Source organism: Drosophila suzukii, chromosome X (assembly GCF_043229965.1).
Source record: "Drosophila suzukii chromosome X, CBGP_Dsuzu_IsoJpt1.0, whole genome shotgun sequence".
NCBI classification, from domain to species: domain Eukaryota; kingdom Metazoa; phylum Arthropoda; class Insecta; order Diptera; family Drosophilidae; genus Drosophila; species Drosophila suzukii.
This window is the reverse complement of record NC_092084.1, coordinates 21,179,131-21,201,433: the sequence shown is the minus strand read 5'-3', so window position 1 is coordinate 21,201,433 and position 22,303 is coordinate 21,179,131. Positions and strand designations below refer to the sequence as shown.

Sequence of the window (22,303 nt, the reverse complement as noted above, 5' to 3'; positions counted from 1 at the left end):
TAAGGGCCATTAAAAAAAACTGTTTATACTTAGATTTATTTAAACAAAAATTTAAAATATATTTTACAAAATTGTTTCTGAATACTGAAAAGGTATTTATAGATTTTTATCCAAGGTTCTTAATACTTCTTAAAAATACATAATATATATAAGTTATCCAAACTTTTCTTTGAGGGGCCTAATATAAACTATTTATGCCAACATTAAAAAGATTGGTGAAAAATAAAATTATTAAAATGTATTATTACTATATATTATTCTTATAGTTACTATTTTTTTTTTGTCAAGGCGTAAGTGGTAACTTATCATATATTATAAATCCCCCTTAGATATTTTTTTACCATGTGTGCCACTATCCTAAAAAATAGTTATTCATTTTTTTAGCCAAGACTTAAGTGATAACTAATCATATAATGTAAGGCCTCCCCTTCACATATTTTTGAGCTCTTAATTTTTTAGTAAAGACCTGGGTGACCACTATATTAAAAGCCCCCCTCACATATTTTTTTTGACCACCTGTGCCACTATCCCGGGACTGAAAACGAAACCGAAAGTGGAACTACGCCCCTGATGCGGCTAAGCTAAATGGAAAAAGCAAACTTTTGTGCCACACACTCTGCAATAAGCAATTATTATCCTGCTGACGTGGCCCGGGGTCAAAAGGTGGCACGTACAAAGCCCGGTGGACGGATGGACACGTGGCCGCCAATTTAAGCCTCTTAAATGTACCGAAAAAGCAATTAAAATATAATCAATATGCTGCTCCCCAGCCCAGCTGTCGATGGACAGCCATCGAGTTGTGGATGAGTTGCTGCTGGAATCGTCGGATATTGTCATCCCGTTTGGGCGTGGGTTCATCCAGGGTTTTCACATCGTCCACATGCCGATAGTGCTGCAGCTGGCCAAGATCAGGGCTAACATCGTGGGGACCACATGCATCCATCCACTTGAGGGCAAAGTGGTTGTGCAACACACTCGCATGACCAGTGCTATGGAGGCACTTTATGGCCATGGCGGGATTTAGATGTTCTGCCACTCGAACCACATGCCTTAGCATATAGAATGGACTTGGAATGCTCGAATCCTCTGGCAGTTCCTTGGGAAAGTACACATTCCGAAAGCAATAGCTACTGCGGGCAGTGCAATTCACATCCCTGATCTGCAGTTCCCTCAGTAAATCCGACCAGCTGAGATACTTGCCCAGGGGCATGATCACCTCATCCACATCCATCATGGCCACAAAGTCAAAATCATATAGACTGCGATAGAAACAGTCGTTGTAGAGCAGCACTTCGCTGATGATCTGCTGGAATCTCTGATGGTCCTTGGTCTCTTGGATAAACTCGAATTTCCTGAGATCCAGCAGTCCATCCCCAGATCTCGAGTAGTGCGCCAGGGTTCTCGAGGTGTTCGGCATCAGTTCCCCTATATCATAGGCCATAACCCTGCCCACTCCCAGTAATCTCATCAGTTCCAGCCATTCAACCAATCTCTCAGACATATCGACATCCGGAAAACGCAGATACTTCACACAAATCGCAGTTCTCAGGGGGCGATTTGGATTGGGTGGCTCTTCGGCGGGGGGTTGGACCACTTTTAGAGCATTTTGTGGAACGGCACACGGGTGGCCAAAGACCAGGCTCACCAGCTGGGGGATCCGTGGAGATTTCAGTTGAAAGGTCAGCAGTGTGGGATATACCAGGCCCGGTTTGGTGCCCCAATCCGTGTACCAGGCCACTTTGGTCTCATGTAGACTTAACGTTTCCGGCACAGTGTCTCCATCGAACCAGACCTGCAAATGAGTTTTGGGATAGGGACCCTCGGACGTGGTGACCATGACGAGGACCATCACCTCGGGAGTACGGGGTCTCCGATCATAGTACGCCCCGTACAGGTAGTAACTCAGGTTTCCGTGCCGCGTGAGTTGAAAGGACGGGTTCGGGAACTTGAGGTCGTCGAAGCGGGGATACGGGGCGCACTTGGGTCCCTGGGCCCAGCCCTCGTCCTCGTTGCCCCGCAGCAGGGACTCCAGGTCCGGATCCTCCTGCGAACTTACGGGTTTAGGGGACAGGTCCTGTTCGGAGTCTAGTTTTGGGAGGGTGCCATGGTGGACAATGGCTGGGGGAAAAATCAAGATACAATACTTTATCCAACTAAACTAAACTTTAATAGTATTAGCTAACCATACATTACAACAAATTTTCCATCCATAAATTTATTTAACTAATATTTGTTATTTTCATCTATTAATCATTAGTTTTATAGCGTTTTATTTTTAATAAAAATATTAATATCCGTTTTTAAGAACTCTTCAGTTTTGCCTAATTTCTAGGTTTACTATTTAACATTTCTTGTAAAATAATTTCCACATATTCAACATTTTATTCAAACAATCATTATTACTATCATTTTTTAATCAATAAATTAGCTTTGATTATGAGAGTTACTTTTTGATCAATATATTAAAACAATTTTGTGAAGGCCTCTTCTCATGAAATTACTTAATCGACTTAACCCTTATATTAGTTTCCAAATATTACTTATGAGCGCTTTATTATTTTTGTTTATTTTCTTTACATTTTGTAAAGCACTACGCCAACATAAAACAAATAAATAATTTAAAACCCGAATTTTTATTTTAGGAATTTATTTTCTTTCACCATGTTTTGTGATTATAAACGCGGATCGTTCAAAGTTCGTTTTAAGCAAAGTAAAATATACCTTTTTGGTGTAGGGGCGGGGACAAAGGTGAAATTCTCGGGGGGCCACCATTATTCTGAGGTAATTCGACTAACCAGAAGATCAGAAAGAGAACTAGGATGACGAGAACACATATTAAAGGTGCCCTGAAGGACCGCAGCTGATTGTAAACCATCGCGAAACGCCCGAAGTCGACTACTAAAATGAATGCACTTTTGGTGTACCTACTTAAACAACTCCGATAAGTGCAACTACCTGTATTGAGAAAACCATGTCGAAACACTTTTAAAAAGATACTTTTTCTTACAGTCGCCACCAACTAAATAACATCACTTTTACGAATCTTATGTTATATTTACTGCAGTAATATTACCTTTGTAATATTGCCTAAACATTAATATCTGATAATAATAGCTAATAATAAATATATTTTATTTACAAAATTTGGATTCAGTTATACATTATTCATTACTTTATTTACAAGCAGTTTGTATTTTATATACTTAAAATTAAAATATAGCTTAGCCAAAATTAGGCAATTGACAAAGACAAGGGATATATATTTTAATGTAATGTATAACGACAAAAGATAAATATATATCGTATTTTGTTTATTTTTTATTTGTTGTATTTATTAACTTAAAAAAATTCATTCGCTGTAAAAAGTTACACACCTGTTTAAAGGCAAAACAAAGTTCCACGGAAACACAATAAGTTAACCTAATAGCCCATTTTTATTCACAAAGTAGTGCATCTTGGTCAAGTAGTTGACCTGTTTACAAGACTAATACCCCATTTTGTTTGAAATTCTAACAGTTATGTTTAGTCGTATTAAAAAAAGTTTGAAAACCTGAAATATCTTCAACGTGCTGATATGGCTGGAGATAAAAAGTTGTCGAAGGCTGTATAAATTTAACAAGGTTAGATAGCCATTTCTTCTATCTTATCATAGAAAGTATCTTTGCGTCTAATTACCGCTTGTACTCGCGAAAAACCATGGTCTTTGCCAAAACTTAAGTGAATATTGAGTTGGTCCTAGTTATCAAATAGCTGTTCTTAATCAAGATCGCGAAAATGATTTTGCAAACTTTTTTTGATAAGCTGAAAACAATATGGTTAATTTTGACGACTTGTACTAAAAAGAGTAGATTTACAAAACTGAAAAATGAAATTAAGTGCTCATAAAAACGGATGATTTTAAGTTACATATATTTTTTTAATATATTGAAAAAAAATTTAAAAACACCTTAGCTCAATGTAAGAAAATATTTTTTTATTTTAAATACCAAGATATTGCATATATTTATATTTATCGCAAAAAAACTGAAAAATAAAATTTAATGCTCATTAAAACAGATGTTTTAAATTATATACATTTTTTTAATATATTAAAAAAAAATTTAAAAACACCTTAGCTCAATTTTAAAAAAATATTTTTTTATTTTAAATACCAAGTTATTGCATATATTTATATTTATCGCTGACTTAGACCTGAAAATACTATACAAATCAAGAAAAAATGAAAAGATTTAAGATTATTACTACTAATTATTTTATGTATTCAAGCTTCAAGAAGTATGTGCTTCCATTCAGTTGAATACCCAACTCATCCATCAGCTCCTGGGCAATCTTTTCATTCAGATTAAGTTGCTCATGTATCGGGAAAAGTGGCCAATTGAGGGGGGAACTCGCTGGAGGGGAATGCCCTTAACAAGCGGCAAACAAGCCAAGTCCGATGTGGCTGGAGACATTATTATTATTATGTACGTCAACGATAACTTGGCAATGGCCAAAATGACAAAAGCAGTGGCCGTCGGCTGAAATGTGAACGGAAATTGGGAGGGTATATGTATATATATATATATGGGGTATATATCTGCGGGAAGTGGCAGTAAAAGTAAACCTGAGGTAGGCAGCACCTGCATTAAATTATTGATTCGATTTCGCGCGCGGTTCGCTTTTATTGTGGCCAACTTTTTGTCTGAATGAATTGTAGCCGACCGGCATTGTCAAAGTTTCGAGTTTGGGTCCACCCTGGGCAGACACTCACGCACACCCACATACACACACACACACCTGGCTGTCAGTCTGTCACGTTGCCTTCCACTTTCTGTGAGTGTGTGTGTAAGTGAGTGGGGGGGGGAGGCTGCCACGCCCAGAAACAGCATAACAATAACAAAAAAAACGGGAGCAGACAGGCAAAAATTTATGTGTGCGACGCTGAATGTTCCTTGAATAAGCACACTGAGAGAAAATTAAGAGATAATAATAATAAATAAAAAAAATATCAAAAAAATAAAACTTAAGAAGAAATATGGATTAATTATAATTTTTATCAGTAGTTCTTTGCTTACAAAGTATTTTATTTATAAATAGAAAGCCTTTCATTTTTTATGCTTTTAGGTTAATTATTAATAACAATTGATTTATTAATTAATAAAATAGAACTGGTAAATAAACCAAACTAAGTATAGATATTTATTAAAGTGAATTCGACTTTCTATAAGTAGTTTTAGATAGTTTTATACAAGTTTTGAAATATTTTGTTTAATATTATTAACAAAAATGGTTTCAAAAAATTAAAAAAAGTACCTATCTTTATTAAATTGTTAAAATTCAGAGCTTAAAAAGTTCAAATTTTCTATAAAGAATTATTGGAAAATTATTTAGACCATGAAAGAAAATAGTTATTAATTTAAACTTTTATTCTACTATGAACATATGAGTTATATTTTAACCCCTTGAAGTAAACGCACGTTGCACTGTTTTTTTTTTGTTATATAACTAACATTTGGAATTTCTCTCAGTGCACTTATGGGCACGTATACATGTGTATGGCAAACAAGACATAATCAATCACTTAACCCAAAAACGCACACCAAACGTTCGTTTCAATTAAAGTTTCGTTTTCATTCACTTAGCCCGGGAAATGGAGATGGGGGAAAAGTCCAGAAAAATGGGAGAGGAAAGCTAGGAAAAAATAGCGAAATCATTTCATACACTGGACGAAATGGCACGGCCAATTATTCAGATTGCAGGCAATGACTAATGGCTGCAGCATAATGATGAATCATTCTTGTTAATTCGAATAACTTCAGCCCAATTAATTATGTTTGTAGTTATTCAACCTTTGGTTGCTTTATTTTCTTATATTTAAGAGTTACTTTGGCCAAATTCAAATTGTATATTAAGGTTATTTGAAACTGCCTTGTTCTGATTTTTTATTTATTTATTTTATTTGCATTTAAATCATCGAAATTTAATTATTTCTTGTTTTATATACAATTTAATTAAGCACTTATGCAATTTATTCTCATTTGTTTTCTTATATTTACGAGTTATTTTGCCAAAACTCGAATTTTATATTAATGTAACTTAAAACTGGCTTATTCTTTTTTAATTATTTTTTTTTGCATTTAAACTAACTTTTCTGCAAACTAATGAAGCACTTCTGCAATTTATTCTCATTTTACCAACCAATTTAATTGAACAACAATTTTCTTTTGCACTTTTCATTTAATTTAAGTTAAAATACATCCTTTGTACTTCATTCACTTGAAATGTATACTCGCTTCGCCTTTTTAACGAAAATCATTTATTTTATTGTTTGTTTTCCATTGAATCACTCTATCAAAAAGTAATTAAATCAAAATGGCAGTTACTTTCTTGTGGGCAATAAAGTTCTCATTGAGAAAACAGAATGCTATTATCCCGATGGTCTTGATTTCATAATTACGCAAAATATAATTACTGATAGCTGTGGCTTTTTAGGTTGCAATATTGTTTACATTTTAATGAGGGAAAATAAATTCGCTGCTTGAAATTCAGTTTTAATGAAGGGGTTTAAATATCACAAATAATGGTTTTGATGTGCTGTATTATTTTTCCACAGCTACAATTTAATGAAGGAAATTGAATGCATTTTAAAATGTACTTGCTTGCATTTGCTGGGCTTTCTTTTACAATAATCAGTACCTTTTGTTGTTTAATTAAGCTTCCACCAAGGCTATCGTTTACCATTCATTGATATGTTTTCACAAATGGTAATTTTCCTATGTAATTTCCCATAAGGTATTTGTAATTCAAATGCGAACTTATTTGGAAAGTTTTTTTTTTGCCAACATGCCATGGAATGAAATGGAATAATTTTTGCCGCAACTTTGATTTCACTTGCGTTAAACACACACATATTTAATACTATGGGGGGGGGGGTTTTGGGATGGTTTTAGGGTGGTTTTTGGAAGGGGTTTTCCCCCACAGTTCGCGACGGAAGCTTTCAATTTCCGCTGGCAGCAGCAGCAGTCGCTTTTCTATATGAATTGGTCTGGTCGTTTCTGGTCTGGGCCAGTTATTTTCGTTGCATACTTTTCGGCACCCATAATTCGCATATCATAGGGGTGGGGGCGAAAATCGTTGGAAAATCGAGGAAAAATCACGGAATCTGTTGCTTTCCTTGGGCCAGTGTTGCTGTAATTGAAGCCATGACGCAAGCGAAACTCGCGACCAGCGCCATTTGAATGCCTTTTCTTGATTTCCCCGCCATTTCCCCACGATTTCCCTCAGAACAGAACCAAAAGATTACTCGCTTGAAAGTAATTTGTTTTCATACGACATGAAAGTCTGTTCGCGACAAGGATAAGGATAAGAAAAAAAGTTAAATGCAAAACGGCAACGAGGATGTCCTTTAAATGATGACGGCCATAGAGGGCAACCAAAGCCAGATTATCGACTGCCAAGCCTTTGAGAGAGCAGAATTTAGGTATATATCCCTATAACATATATATAAAAAGTATATTACGTAAGCAAAATGGCAAGAGGCCAAGGGCCACCTGATCCTGCACTCAAATCACATTTTGTCACACATTTAGCATAATTTAGCACTTCATTTGCGAGGGCAAAAACCGCGACAGATGCCTGCGAAAAAGTTTTCAACGAAAAACCCGCCTCCTTTTTTCGGTGGCGAAAGATGTATGGATATGGGCTGGCATTGGGTTGCAAAGTGATTATGATGCCCCGGGCGACATGTCAGCATACAGCAAATCCCACCAGTAGATATATAAACACTCAAAAAAATTTAAAAAAATATTTACTCAGAGGTAGATGCTTAAAATAATACTAATACTACTAGTACAAAGAATATTTTTGGTGTAGGATTTAATTTTTAAATACCTCTAGAATTTTTAAAAGATATTTGTATCTCTGCTTGTGTACCAATAACTACATTTTATAATATCCCTATAGCAATATATCATATTTTTTGGTATAGATATATATCCTTCAATTTTTTTTTCTGTGTACAACATTCTTCTTAACGAAAAAATCCTCAGAAGCAACAAATTCCACCTGCGATGACTCGAATCTTAACATCAAAAGTACACATTTCGTGTGGTTGGCTTACCTTACTTTCGCCCACTCTTCCCAAATTCCACGAACTCAAAAAAGTCTGGCGAAAGTTTTTCTTCTGCCGAAAGAGCCTGAAATTACAGCCCATATATATGATACAATAAATGATTAGATGTGTGATTTATGTTTCACTCATCGGTTTCTGTATGTTTGTTCTCGTTGCAGGTAAATTGAAAAGAAAGTTGAGTGGGAAGTGGAAAGTGAAATGCGAAGCGAGGATAAGTATCATTGATATAATATTTATTTAAGAAATACAATTGTTTGGGTGTTAATGATTGGGAATTATACATATTAACCTGTTATATCAACACACAATTTATTTTTATTATGGGCTTACTTTATTATAAATTGGATTTATTAATAGAATTTCCAGTTATATTAAAGTTGTATTATTACTTTTCATATTTTTTAATCACACAAATATAAATATAATAAATATAATAAATAATATAAAATATATCAAATTATATTAAAGTTATATTATAACATTTTATATTTTCTAATAATACAGAGATAATAAATAAAATATAATATATCAAGTTATATTATTGTTATATTATAACATTTCATATTTTTTAATAATAATACAACGATAAATATAACAAATAATATAAAATATTTCAAGTTATATTGAAGTTATATTATAATATTTCATATTTTCTAATCATGCTAAAATAAATATAATAAATAATATATCACATTTCAAGTTATATTATAACTCTTAATATTTTCCAATATAATATATTAAATAATATAATAATATAAATATAATAAATAACATATAATATATCAAGTTATATTAAAGTTATATTATAACATTAATATTATATTATAATATTATCCATGGTATGAATAATAACATATAAGTTAGATCTACCATACTTTATTTTTTAATGGTAGTAGGAATTCGTTTCGCAAAATAGTTCTAGTGATTTTTCTTAGATGAAAAGCTAATCAAATTCTTGAGGATTTTGAAGAAGTTTGGAACCATCTGGGTAACCTGAAGTGCTCCCAGAAATTGCATATTAGAGCCTGAGAGTCGGCATATAATTACGATAATACTGCCTCGATTGGGGATCGTTATGCCACTTGACCACCGCCACAAATGCCCTTTTGAAGAGGGTGTGTGGGTGTATGGGTGCTTTGTGTGTGTAGTGGTGTTTTGGGTTGTGTGTTCGTGTCCGTGTAAGTTTGGCCGACATTTGCATTTTGGACTCTGGCCAACCACAAAATTGCCGGCCAATGGCTCTTTTGGACGTGTCCTGTCGACTCTCTGCGGCTTATTGGCCAATTTGCAACTTGATTAACAAAAGTGCATGAGGTCAGCGGGACCGCCGATGATCATTACGATCATTATGCAACTTCAGTGGCACTTTGTGCGGCTGCAAATGGCAATTTCAGCGGCGGAACAATGCGAATGCGCAAAATGCCAGCACTTTAAAGGCCATAAACCTTAATTGCTGATTACGCAGACACTCACACAAAAAAAAAAGAAGAGAAAATATTTCAATAATCTGACAGCTTTGTTGAAAGAAATTCCCAGAACTCAAGGAGTATCTGCGAGATAAAGGGTAGCTATGAGAAAAAATAAAAAGATTCTATCAGAGATATATATTTATATATTTTATTTGTAACTTTATTGATTTTTAGGAATTGTTTATTGAGGATTTCAAGCAAAATTTTAATTATAATGGAATTTAAAACTTCTATAAAAATGTTTAAAAAATAATAATAAATATTTTAATAGGTTAAATAAAATCCTAGGGTATTTTCCATTCGAACAGCGATTATTAGGTTCCCAGGGAATGGCGTGAAATTTGAAAATTGAAATTTTCCTCACGTACAGAACGCCGGCAGCGACGCCAACGCAGCATCCACTTGTCAACATGAATTTCCAATTTTCTCTTTTCCCACTCTCGAATACCAAAAGCAGGCATTGTTCAAATTTTATATATCTGTGTGTGGCGAGGACCCTCTTCATCTCATAAGCTGGCCACAATTGGTTAAATAAAGTTGACATCAAAAGTGCATCACTTACTTTGCCCACTAAATGTTGCTTTGATTTTGTTTTTAAATATGAAATACACATCATATTACTAAGATCTCAAAGAGAGAAAATCATTTAGATAGCAAAAAAGTAACTGCAATCTTTAAAAGTTGTTCAATTCAACTAAAATATAATTTGATTAAAATTGTTAAGTTGACATTGTATATTTTTTAATACTTAAAGATAAAAAGCTATAATCCAAAGCACTTAAACTTCGACTTTGAATTGTTTGTTTATTCCTGCTCTTTGTTTTACTTATCGCATTTCACTTTCAATACGTTTATGAGTTTGTTTTGCTTTCCGGCTCAGTCAATGACACCCATTTACTGGAAAATGTGAAAGAAATCGAATCATTCGAATTCATTTTCCATGAAAATGAAATGCTAATTCAATTGATTATTTTGATCACGAAAACAAACAACGGAAAAATATGTGGCCAAACTGCTAAGCGATTCGTGGTTTTACAATAATTTGCATAATTAAGTGATTAGCATTTGCAAAGAATTAAAAATATATCAACTATGTGATGATGAGAAGTGCATTGTTTGCGCAATAATCGAGGCATATTTATTTATTTTTAATTCATGATTCAATAACCTCGATTTGTTATCTTAAAACTTTAATCTAGCTTATTATTTTCTATATTTACTGGGGTTATTTTAAATGTTTTTAAGTGCTGAATTTTTTAAGCGCTTAAATATATTTGTAGTCATTTTTAAGGGTACCCAAAGAGGTTTTAAAATATATACCTTAAATATCCTAAAATGATTGCTAAAAAAGATTGTTTTCCAAATAATATGCTGTTTTAGTTTGTAATGCTCTTTTAGCTAATTTTTGATATATTTAAATTAGTTTAATATTTTCTTTAAGCTAAGAATAAGTTTTTTAGGAAAGTTTCTTGATTATTTCAAATCAAAATATTTTTTTGCACTTTTAAGGGAAATTTGGCAAATTTTCAAACCCCAGACAGATCTTACTTATAATTGAATATGAAATCGTGTCAAAACTTCAATTAAGATGGCTTGAATAATTAAAAAAATTACATTTTTGTCGCTGTTTTCCGCTGAGGTCAGCTTAACCCGAAAATTCGGTCAAATATCCTTTTGCCAGCCGCTGGGTAAGCGTTCTGTGACCAATTATAATTTACAGCGACCCCCGCCCCTGACTTTTGGGGGGTCAAAAGGGGGCAAATATTCCCCAGTTGCTGACACGTCAAACATGGGCCGTAGTTTACGGCGTCCAAAGCAAATTTCTGGTCTTCATTTTGATTAAACGCAAACAGGGTGGCAGTGAAAAAAAATTAGTTGGCTTTTATGCAAATGCATGGCGAAGGCCCCCGGAATTTTCCCGAGGGCAGGGTTTTGGCCATTTGACTGCCGGTATCTATCTGCGGGGTGGTCGAGGCCAAGAGGCTGCCGTATCGCTTCCATCTGCAGGTAACCCCTTGTCAGGAAAAGCAGGAAAATTGAGGGAAAGTCGGGGGGAAAGCATCAGCTTTTTCACCCCCCCTTTTCCTTATTATCTTATCCGCTTTCTGTTATTTGATATTTGCGCTTTAATGAATTTTAATGCTTTCATTTCTTTTAAGGGACTATGCTTATTTTTGCTTTTTCCATTTCTCTTCTTTTTTTTGCTAAATTATTAATAAGAACATTTTGCCCTTACGCTTCAGTTTTTCAATTTTTTTTTCCTCCCTTGTTGTGTGTGTTTTTGGGCAAGAGATTTTAATCGTTTTAAAATTTGCTTGCCCTGGCTTGAAGTCAAGGCCACAACAGGCACCCACCCACACCCACACCCACAAGCACACCCACACCCACAGCCACAACCACACCCACACACAGACAGCCACACACGCACACCATCGCTCACAGGCACCGCGGAGAAAATATCACGCATACGCCGCGTTGTTTCGCTGCATGTGAGAGAATTCCGTGGCTGGCATCGCTCGCTGTAAATTGTAATCATCAAAGCGTTTTCTCAGAGTCGCTTGGTGTTACTTCTTACAGTGAGTGTGCCAGTCCGTACACACAGAGAAAAATCCTTTGAAAACCCCTTGAAAAAACCTATTGAAAGAACAATCAAAAAATACAACTTTGGCAAGCCAAAGTTTTTATACCCTTGCAGTAAAAACCAGAATTAGGAAATTGGAAACAAAACCTTATACCAGATTTATGATACATTCTGCGGAATTGGATATCACTAATGGTATCCTCATAAGACTGGTATAAACAAAAAAAATCCCTTGAATATTGAAAACAATATAAACTTATAGATTAAGAAAACCTATTTTACTATATTTTTAAATAAAGTATAATATGGCTGATAGAGAAAATAGTTGTCTGAGTTTTGTAAAACCTCCTCAAAGTAAAATAAAAAATGATGGGAGAGTATAAACATTATTTTAAAAATATTAAACCTTACATTTAAATAAAATATAATATGGTTGTTAGAGAAAATAGTTGTCTGCCTTTCGAAAAAAATTCTTCAAAGAAAAAAAATGATAGGAGAGTATAAAAATGTGCATATTTTATTAACTAAAGATTTGATTGTTTGCACTAATAAAATATATAAATAGATGTCCGTTTTTGATAAGACTCATTACATACTAATGAAATCGTTTCAAGCATCCACATTTAGATTTATAAATATTCAAACAACAATGGGGAAACGATAAGATTACAAATTTTATAAATATTATTTCTAATATTAATACATACATTAATATAATTAATATAAGATAATATATTTACATATAAACCTCATGGGATTAAAGATAATAATCGCTGCAAGGGTATAGCCAGCATGGCCGGGAGTGTATTTGCATTTGATTTTCAGTTCGATTTTGGAGCTAGGAAACTGATTTAAATAGCGGAAGCGGAACAGGAAGCGTCAACGGAAGCGGAAACGGAAACGGAAACGTCGCCGGCAGCGGAAGTGCAAGTGAAAGTGAATGTGAAGTGCAATGCAATGGCGCCGTGATGCGATCATCTATACACGCACACACGCACACTCACACCAACACTAGCTCACACACGCACACACTGGCCAACAAAATAAAACTCACCAAAAAAAATGCGAACACCTAAAGTCACTGGAAAATCGGGGGCGTGACAACGCCTGTCACGTTGCTGCCATTAGACGTGACTTGCGAAAATTTCCACATTTCAGAAAAGGGTTTACATGTGACTTCAAGAAACCAGAGAAAGTCGCAAGAAAAGTCAAGAAACGGTGATTTAATTTTGGATTTGGGAAACTAAAAAAAAAACTATTCGTTAATATCTAGAATATTTGGGGAATACATTAAATGGGTGCCACAACTTAAAGATTTTAAAAAATATTCTATAAAAAAGAGCCGAACATAAGCTAATTTTCAATAGTTTAGCTAACAACAAATTTAATTTAAATTAATCTAAATAAATATTTAAAATTCTTTATATTATACAAATTTTATTTAATTAAATTTCCTATTTCATTCGACTTTTTTGTCACATTTTTAATGTTATTGTACTTTATCCAATTAACTTACTTACTTGAACTTTAACTTTCTAATTACCTTTATAAGCGTATATTTTGAGAGCATTGCCAGTGCTTAAATGTCCTGGCAAATAAACAAAAAAATAGAATTTTCCCCCCAACTTTTGTTTGCTTGATTTGTTTTTTTGTTTTGCCGCTTGTCGTTTGTCGTTTGATTCCTTTGCATCTTAGCGGAATTGGTTTCCTTTTACTTTCCCCGGACTTTTGTTCTTGTGCCTCGATTGTGTTGCCGTGTTTATTTTCGCTTTCTCCGCCCACACACACCCCCCACACACACATATATCTATTGTTATTCGTTCGTTTTGTACCTAGGGCCAACTTTGATAACAGACTTTTCTGCAAATGGCAGCTGCGGAAAAGCCGAATGGTTGGGGAAAAATCGAGAAAATCGGGGGAAATTCGGGCGCAACTGAAATCGAGATGAAATCGTAGCAGTGAAAAGTAAAAGCAATTTCAAAACCAATTTCCCAACTTCGCCTGGCAACAATTAACAAGCCATCGAATGCAAATAAGCCAATAGAAAAACAACAAATCGAGTGAGGGTGGTGTAGAGTTTCCCCCTTCCAAGAACCAAGAACTTGACCCATAATGCCCCCATTGACATCATTAATGACACCCAAAGTGTCCTCCATTTAGGCCGAACAAGCCGAAACGAGAATGTTTTTTGGGTGTTGCCTTGGCTTAATACAAAGCAAATAGCCCTGGCTAAAAGGGAAATTCCTGAAAAGTCCAAAGGCAAAAGCTGGCCAAAAAAAACAGAGAAGAAAAAATAAAGTCGAGTACAACGAAAAACGATGCGCAACAAATTCAAATGGCAAGATAAAAAAATGTCAAGTGTTTTACTTGACACGGGAAAATGGAGGGAAAATGACAGTTGGACGGGGAGGATATAGAGTGACAGCCCATGGATTGGGGATAGGATTTCCAACTTACATATATATAATATATATATATATAAATACAAAAGAGTGAGGGACGAAAATAGCCATGAATTAGTCACTTCCCAAATTATGCCCTTCAACGAGACAATAAATGAGTGATGTAAGGCCAAATATTGTATGTTCCTTTGGCTTTCTAAATTAACTTTACTGCGCATATGCATTTAATATATCTTCTACCAAAAAAAGGTGAAATATGGTTCTTCTATAATTATCCAAAAAATCAATATTAAAGAAAATATTACATCATATAAATTAAGAAGAAAAATATCCATTTTACCTCGTAGATATATGGTTGAAATCAAAATAAATATTATAAAAAAACATTTTTTGAGATAAACAAGGGGTCGTAATTATTATGATTTTTCAATTAATAATTTAAACCTAATAGTTGTTTTTTTATTTTTATAAAAAAATTTGGCAAATCAATTTTTATAAATTTTTATTAATCTTTTCTTGATTTTTATAATAAAACTTTTACTTTAAAAATTAAAATATGACCTATTTTATAATATTTTTATTTATTTATTTATTTATTTAGTATTAGCTATTATACATAAATCGCATTTATAATATATTAACTAATTTAAGGAAAGGAGTAACTAGCTACTATGGCCATCGACTCGACAATTGATAACAATTTTGTTACATTTATATTTGTGATTTAACATTTAATGAGAGGGGATATTTGATGATTGATACGAATGTTTAAATTAGGTGTATAATTTTACATAACCGTAGGAAAGATAATAATAGTTTGGAGTTGGCAGCTGTTAGGTCAGTTAATAGATTTGATGGCGGGGTAAGACCGAATAGGTTTGTTCTGATGTTTTGGTAGTGTCCGCAGGTATCTAGTAGATGTTTTACTGATAGTTCTTCTCCGCAATTAGGGCAGTTTAGCCGACTTTCCCCATTAAGGATGTGCTTATGTGTGAGATTTGTGTGTCCGGTTTTTAATCGAGTGAGAATGGCGCATTCCCTTCCGTTGATTGACGTAGGGAACTTGATGTCTTTCTTGTCAAGGTTAAATTGTTTATACCAGTGGTTAAACGACGACCAGTCTTCCAGTTCGATGTCCAGCAAAATGTGTTTGATGTTTTCCCAGATGTCCTGTTGTACTCCAGGTATGATTGTATGGCACGGAGCCCGACCGGCTAATTTTGCGGCATTGTCGGCTAACTCGTTCCCAATGATTCCTATATGAGCCGGGACCCATAATAGTTTAATTTTGCTATTGTTCTTGATGCAGAGGTGACGAATTTCGGATAGAAGGTTATTGTTATTGCAGAAGTTTTGTACTCCTTGCAGGGTGGACAGACTATCACTGCAGATGATATAACTTCCCTTAAGTTCGATAGCAAATTTAATTGCCTTAATAATAGCTACTGCTTCCGCTGTAAAAACTGAGAAGTGGTGAGGTAGCTGACCCCATGAAACAATTAATCCGTGTTGGTCAACCACTGCAAAGGAGGTTGTGGCGTCGGACTTTGAACCATCGGTGTAAAGCCATTTCCTATCGGAGTATTTATGGGTAACTTCTTCGAATAGCTGCTTAAACGTTGTGATTGGAGTCCTTGATTTTTGGAAATCATGAAGTGTAGTGTCTACGGCGGTGGAGTGTAATTTCCACGGAGGGGATGGAATGACTTTGTTCCAACGATAAGGCGACCCTATGTTGTGTCTCTTGATAAAGGTTATACATCTTCGTATCGTAGACGGGACTTTGAATTTCCTACGGTGCTTCGAGGCAACTTCGTAGTCCTTCAGCAAAATAGAGTTGTTTGAGCACATGAGTTTTGGTATTAATTTAAAAGTAGTTTGCGCGACTCTGGTTTTAATGTCCGGCAAACCTGCTTCGGCTAGGATGCATTTAGTTGGGGTCGTTGGGAATGCGCCAATGCTACGCCTGACGGCCGCATGGTAAGGGGGTAAGATTTTTCTTAAGTTCGATGGGGCGCACCAGCCGTAGATTGGGAGGCCATAATCAATTATGGACAGCAACAAAGCTCTTGTCGCTTGTATAAGTGTGGTCCGGTGGATGAGAGATCGCTTAGATGTTAAGAATTTAATAATGTTTAGTCTATTGATAAGTTTAATCCTAAGTTCGCTACAGTGTTGTTTAAATGTGAGTCGTTTATCAATTGTCAGGCCAAGTATTTTAAGAAAAGAAACGCGTTCTATATCTATGTCATTGAACGATAATGGTGGGTATGTACAGCGCTGTTTTTTACAAATATGAAAAACCTTACATTTATTTACAGCAAGGGTCGCACCAGAGGTGTTACCCCAGATTTGGATTTCATTAAGGACTTCTTTAAACTTATTATTTAGTGTAGTAGTATTCTTACATTTGCTAAAAATTATGGCATCGTCTGCATAAATTGCCAGTTTAATTTGCTTATGTCTTAATATTATGTTATTTAAGGACTGGAAGGCTATCATGAACAATACCACAGAGAGGGGCGATCCTTGTGGGATGCCATTGTGGAGAGTATAGAACTTAGATACAGTGTTGTTAACTCTTACTCGGATAGAACGGTTGATCATGAAAGCCTTCGCTAAGTTGAAGGTCTTTTGACCTACCCCCCACCGGGAAAGTTGATCCAATACTGTATGCACCCCTACGCGATCGAAAGCCCTTTCAAAATCAGTTGCCAATATGGTAACATGATTTTTGGTAGAAAGGGCGTCCGATGCGTAATGGTGGAGATGCAGAAGGGAATCAAGAGTGCTATGTTGTTGTTTAAAAGCGGTTTGGTGGGGGCTGATAAGTTTATGTTTTGTAATGAACCACATTAACCTTTTGGCTAACATTTTTTCTAGGGTCTTGCTTAGACATGGGAGTAAAGAAATAGGTCTAAATGATGTTATTTCGTGTTTTGGTTTGTTAGGTTTTAGGATAGGGACAATCATGGCAGACTTCCACACATGAGGATAGGTACCCCTAGCGAGCATAGCGTTATACATTTCTAATAGGCGGTATTTAGCTTCGGAGGGCAACTGTTTAAGCATTGGGTATGAGATTCGGTCTATACCGGGTGTTTTCCCCTTCGCATACTGAAGGGCATATTCAAGCTCACTAAGGGTAAAATTTGAGTCAAGGTCTGTAGAGGCGGTCGACAATTTGGTGGGTGTGTATCCCTGAGAAAGAATTTCTTCTTTACGGGTCTTGTATTGGTGGGAGAAATTGTCGTCCTTAGAGTAGTCCGACCATAAATTCCCAAATGCGTCGCAAATGTCTGCGGAGTGATGGAGATCATCGTTGTTATATTTAATTGTCCTAAGGTTATTTGGAAAATTACCTATTAGGCGATTTAGGTCAGACCAAGTTTTCTTGGTCGATGAAAGAGGGGTTATATTAGAGGTAAATCTTTCAAAGGATTCCCGTTTAGCAATTTTTGAATTGTATTTGAAAAGAGCATTAGATTTTCTGTAAGAAATTAGAGCAGCGGTGCTCCGAGTTTGTTTGTATGCGTGCCAAAGAGATTGCTTTTGTTGCCTTAGATCTTGCAGAGTTTTGCTCCACCAAGGAACATTACGCGGATTTCGAGAGGGTTTGGTTTGTGGGATTGCTAAATTAGCTGAGACTTTGATTCCTTTTATTATTTTGGCGGCAAACAGATTTAAGTCGTATGTTGCAGGGAAATTAAAGTTATCTTTGCATTTGGCGCGATACAGATCCCAGTTGGCTTTATCTATTTTAAATTTAGGAAATGGCAATATGTTTACGGGATTAGTTCGAAACTGAATCTTTGTCTTTAAAGGATAGTGATCGCTTCCGTATAGAGAGTCATTTACGGACCACTTACAGAAAGGGAACAACGATGCGGAGGCTAATGTTAGATCAATAGCCGTGAAAGAGTTGTAAGTGGAATGATGGGTAGCGGAGCCGTCATTGAGGAGAGTTAAAGTTGATTTGTTTATGACTTCTTCTATTTGGAACCCTCTAGAGTTATGCGAAGATGATCCCCACAATGGACTCCAGGCATTAAAATCTCCCACATATAGGATTGGCTTGCTAGAAAGATCTATTATTTTAAGAATTTCGTTGGCTGCTACTAAATGAGATGGAGGTATATATGTATTAAAAATACAGATTTTGGGATGGGCTAGGATTTCAATACCTAAAGAGCAAGTATTGCTGTTAATTGGTATGGGCTTGTGGGGAATGTCTTTACGTATGAGTATGCTAACACCTTGTTTGGCATAGGTATTAGAGCTAAAGTTATAAAAATATCCAATAAATTGCTTGGGGTAAGCAATATTCGTTAGGTTGGCATTAATATGTGTTTCCTGAAGGCAAATAACATCAGGGTTGGTGTCGTTTATCAAAAGTTGTAGTTCGTGGTAATTGTTAATGTAACCATTCATGTTCCATTGCACTAGTGTAATGGACATAAGTGGGAAGAGAGAGTTGATGTTATTTTGTTTGGTTTAGATTGACGAAACTATGAGTCACTCATAGCATCGTCAGATTCGTGGGCATTTAAATTAATATTGTGTGAAGTTGATTTATTATGATTTAAAGATGTTGCTCGGCTGCTACTTTCGTATTCAGCATGGATTTCTTGTAAGTATGCATGTGATGCAGGAGATAAGTTATACTTGTTATGAGCAAGTGAAGTGGATGGCTTTGGCTGATAAGGGGTTGTGGGGATAGGGGACTGGGGAATCGGGGAATGGGAAGGGGAGGGGGAAGGCGTTTTTTTCGGGGCTTCAACGGTGGAAGCGATTTTAATTTTGTCATTTTTGTTTTGGTTTGCGTTTTCGCTGCGTTGATGTGACGTTTTGGCTACTGAAGAATATGAAGCGGTATTAACCGAGTTTTGTGATGTTGTTTTAAATATTGTTTTGGCCTCACGCATAGTGCATTTTCTGACCGTTTTTATTTTGAGTATTTCTCTTTGTTCTTGGTACTTAGGGCATTGTCGGGAAGAGGCCGAATGCTCGCCAGAGCAATTGGCACAGCAGATTTTTGTGCATTTGCTTGGTGAATGTGGTGATAGGGCACATTCGGAGCAGACTGGGGTGTTTACGCATTTTTTTGTTGTGTGACCGAGGAGTTGGCAAGACTTGCATCTCATGGGGTTTGGAATGTACTCGCGAACTTTAACTGAATGCCACGAAATTTCGATTTTAGATGGGAGGTTATAGAGTTCGAAGGTTATTAGGATGACTCCGCTGGGCTTGGAAACACCATCGTAGGATTTCATAAATTTATAAACTTCCGTAACCTTTTGTGTTTTAAGTTCATCGACTATTTCTTTCTCGGGAATGTCGCAGAGGTACGGGGCATAAACTGTCCCTTTCACAAAATTGAGGGCCTCGTGGAGCTTACACTGTACTTTGCATATACCGGTGAGCTCGGTGGTATTTATAAATTTATCAGCATCGGCTTGAGACTTCACTAGCATAAGTAAATTTCCGTCTCTGAGGTTGGAAATGGTGACAATGTTTTTGGAGATCATTTTAAGGGCGCGGTGGACGGCGAAGCATGAGAATTGCGAAATGGTCTTTTCAGTATTGATGGAGGCGATTGTTATATATCTTGGATTATCAACTGCGGTAGGTGGAAGTTCAGGGAATGCCATATCAAGTTTTTGGGGTTGTCTTCTTTTTTTTGATGGTGGGCTGATGGCAAGCGGCGCAAACCGATTGTCGCCCAGGTTTGGAGGCCCTGGGCCCATGATGGGGCTTATTGGAATTTATGCGTTAGTTGTTTATTATAAACAGTGGATTGAAGACTATTTCAAAACACGATGAAAACGTAAGAAAGATAAGAACCACGTGGGTCCAAAAAGAACAGTGACCGATCGAGAACCTCTGTTTGAAGATAAGAGACGTCCGCTCGCGATGAGAGATAGTCGAAGACTGTTATAATATTTTTAGTTTCATGAATTTGTTTTAATTGTCAATTTTTTTTGTATCTCGATTTTTATTAGAAAAATTGAAAAATAAGGCCTGTTTTCAATTTTTAAAATAAAAATCGAAAATAATTAGAAAATTAGACTTATTTTTCATTTTTAAAATAAAAATATAAGCTCAAAAATAATTGATAATTATAGTAAATTAATAAAACTAGCTTGTTTAGTTAAAATTTTATTTTTAAACAAATGTATTACATTAAAAATCTTTATCTGTTGGTGGGAACCAAAACAAAAACTAACATTTTTCTTTGAACCTAACTACATTTCACAACATTTTAAAATCGCCTTTGGAGACCCGTTTTGTTTGACATCGGACTATATGTGTTACCGCCCTTTTCCCAGTTGATCCGACTTTCCATTATGCCGCCAGTCATTTGCCAAATGTCAGCCAATTGTGCCGGCACTTTATGCTAATGCAATGTTGCGTGATCCTTGAAGGAATTGTCATCGTCGCTGGGGAATGGGTTTGGGGATGGGTTTGCTGGGTTTTGCTGGGTTTTACTTGGGTTGGGAGAAGGACGTTAATGGCTAATGGATTTCCGCGGCGCATCAAAACATAAAAAGCGCCCCAGATGAGTTGGTTGAAAAGTGGACGACCGTGTCATTTAAATGGCCAACAAATCCCGCCCAGTCATGTGGCCCAAACTGCATTGTTGGCCAAAACTACAGGGTCACAGCCATGGTCACGAGCATTTTGTGTTGCGTTGTGTAAGCGGAAATCCTTGTGGCCAGAAATTGAAAGGATGGATGGATGGATGGCTGATGAGTGGATGACGCGGCAGGTTTTGAAAGCAGGATTACCGCGGCATGGATTTAAAACCTTAAAAAAGGGACTGACATCCTAATCCATGAGGGTTTTTTTTAATGTTCACAAGCCATAGGGAATTTTAAAAAAATATGTAGTCATTTAAACGTATATTCTACTTAAAAATACAATATTGTGTTCTTTATGTTGAAATAAAGTTTTCAGCAAGTAAATATTTTGGTAAATTGGTCAGTAAAACTTTCTACTTCGAGTAAATAAATGTAATAAATCAGAATTTAATTTAAGCTCACAAATTTGTGAGAGTTATAATTTGTTTAATTATTCACAGAGTATTTAAATCTACAAATACATTTTAAATGCATTTTTAATAACCCTCCTTGACTGAAAAAATTATACTTATCAGATGAATTAAGTAAATCTCTTTAATTAGCTCAAATCAATCGACCATATATCAACGTATTCAAAACCAAACTATTAACTGTTTATGTTTGGGTTTTAATTAGTCGCTGAATAAAACATTGGTCTGTTAAATTATCCTGTACTTAGTAATTAAATTGAGCTCGAAACAAATGGATTTTAGTTTGATTGAATCAGCTCTATAGGGGTACTTGTTTATATTTGGAGTATAGACCACAATTGCTGCAGTGAAGGACCTCAAATTTGTTCATTTAATGTTTACACCTGCAATTTCACCCGCTCCAATTGCGGTTCATGTGTCGAAAATGGTATTTCAATTGCAACACGCGTGCTGCCACACAAATCAACACCATCGCATCTCAATTTGGGGCATTGGAAATGTTTGCCCTTACCACACATATCATCAATGCCGGGGCATTCACCAGTTGCAAATTGAGTGTCGAACAGGAGATGAGTTTACCAACTATTGTGGCTATAGCTTGTTAAAACAAGGATATTGCCATGATTTATGAAATAGAGCTAGCTAGAGTTATGGACGAAAAACGTTGACATGGGATTGGTATTAATGTCC

The 22,303-nt window shown here is 35.6% G+C and overlaps 2 protein-coding genes across 4 annotated transcripts in view; one reads left to right on the top strand and one right to left on the bottom strand.

Annotated features, from left to right (window-relative positions):
• Window positions 1-22,303, top strand: part of rsh (Rap GTPase activating protein radish) — a 134,357-nt gene that overhangs the window by 92,915 nt on the left and 19,139 nt on the right. The window lies entirely within an intron of this gene.
• Window positions 197-2,888, bottom strand: LOC108005429 (uncharacterized). The gene is made up of 2 exons (XM_017068710.4): window positions 2,722-2,888; window positions 197-2,118 (listed from the first exon to the last, which is right to left on the bottom strand). Exons 1-2 carry the CDS (start codon window positions 2,873-2,875, stop codon window positions 752-754), a joined length of 1,521 nt encoding a protein of 506 aa, XP_016924199.2. The 5' UTR covers window positions 2,876-2,888; the 3' UTR covers window positions 197-751.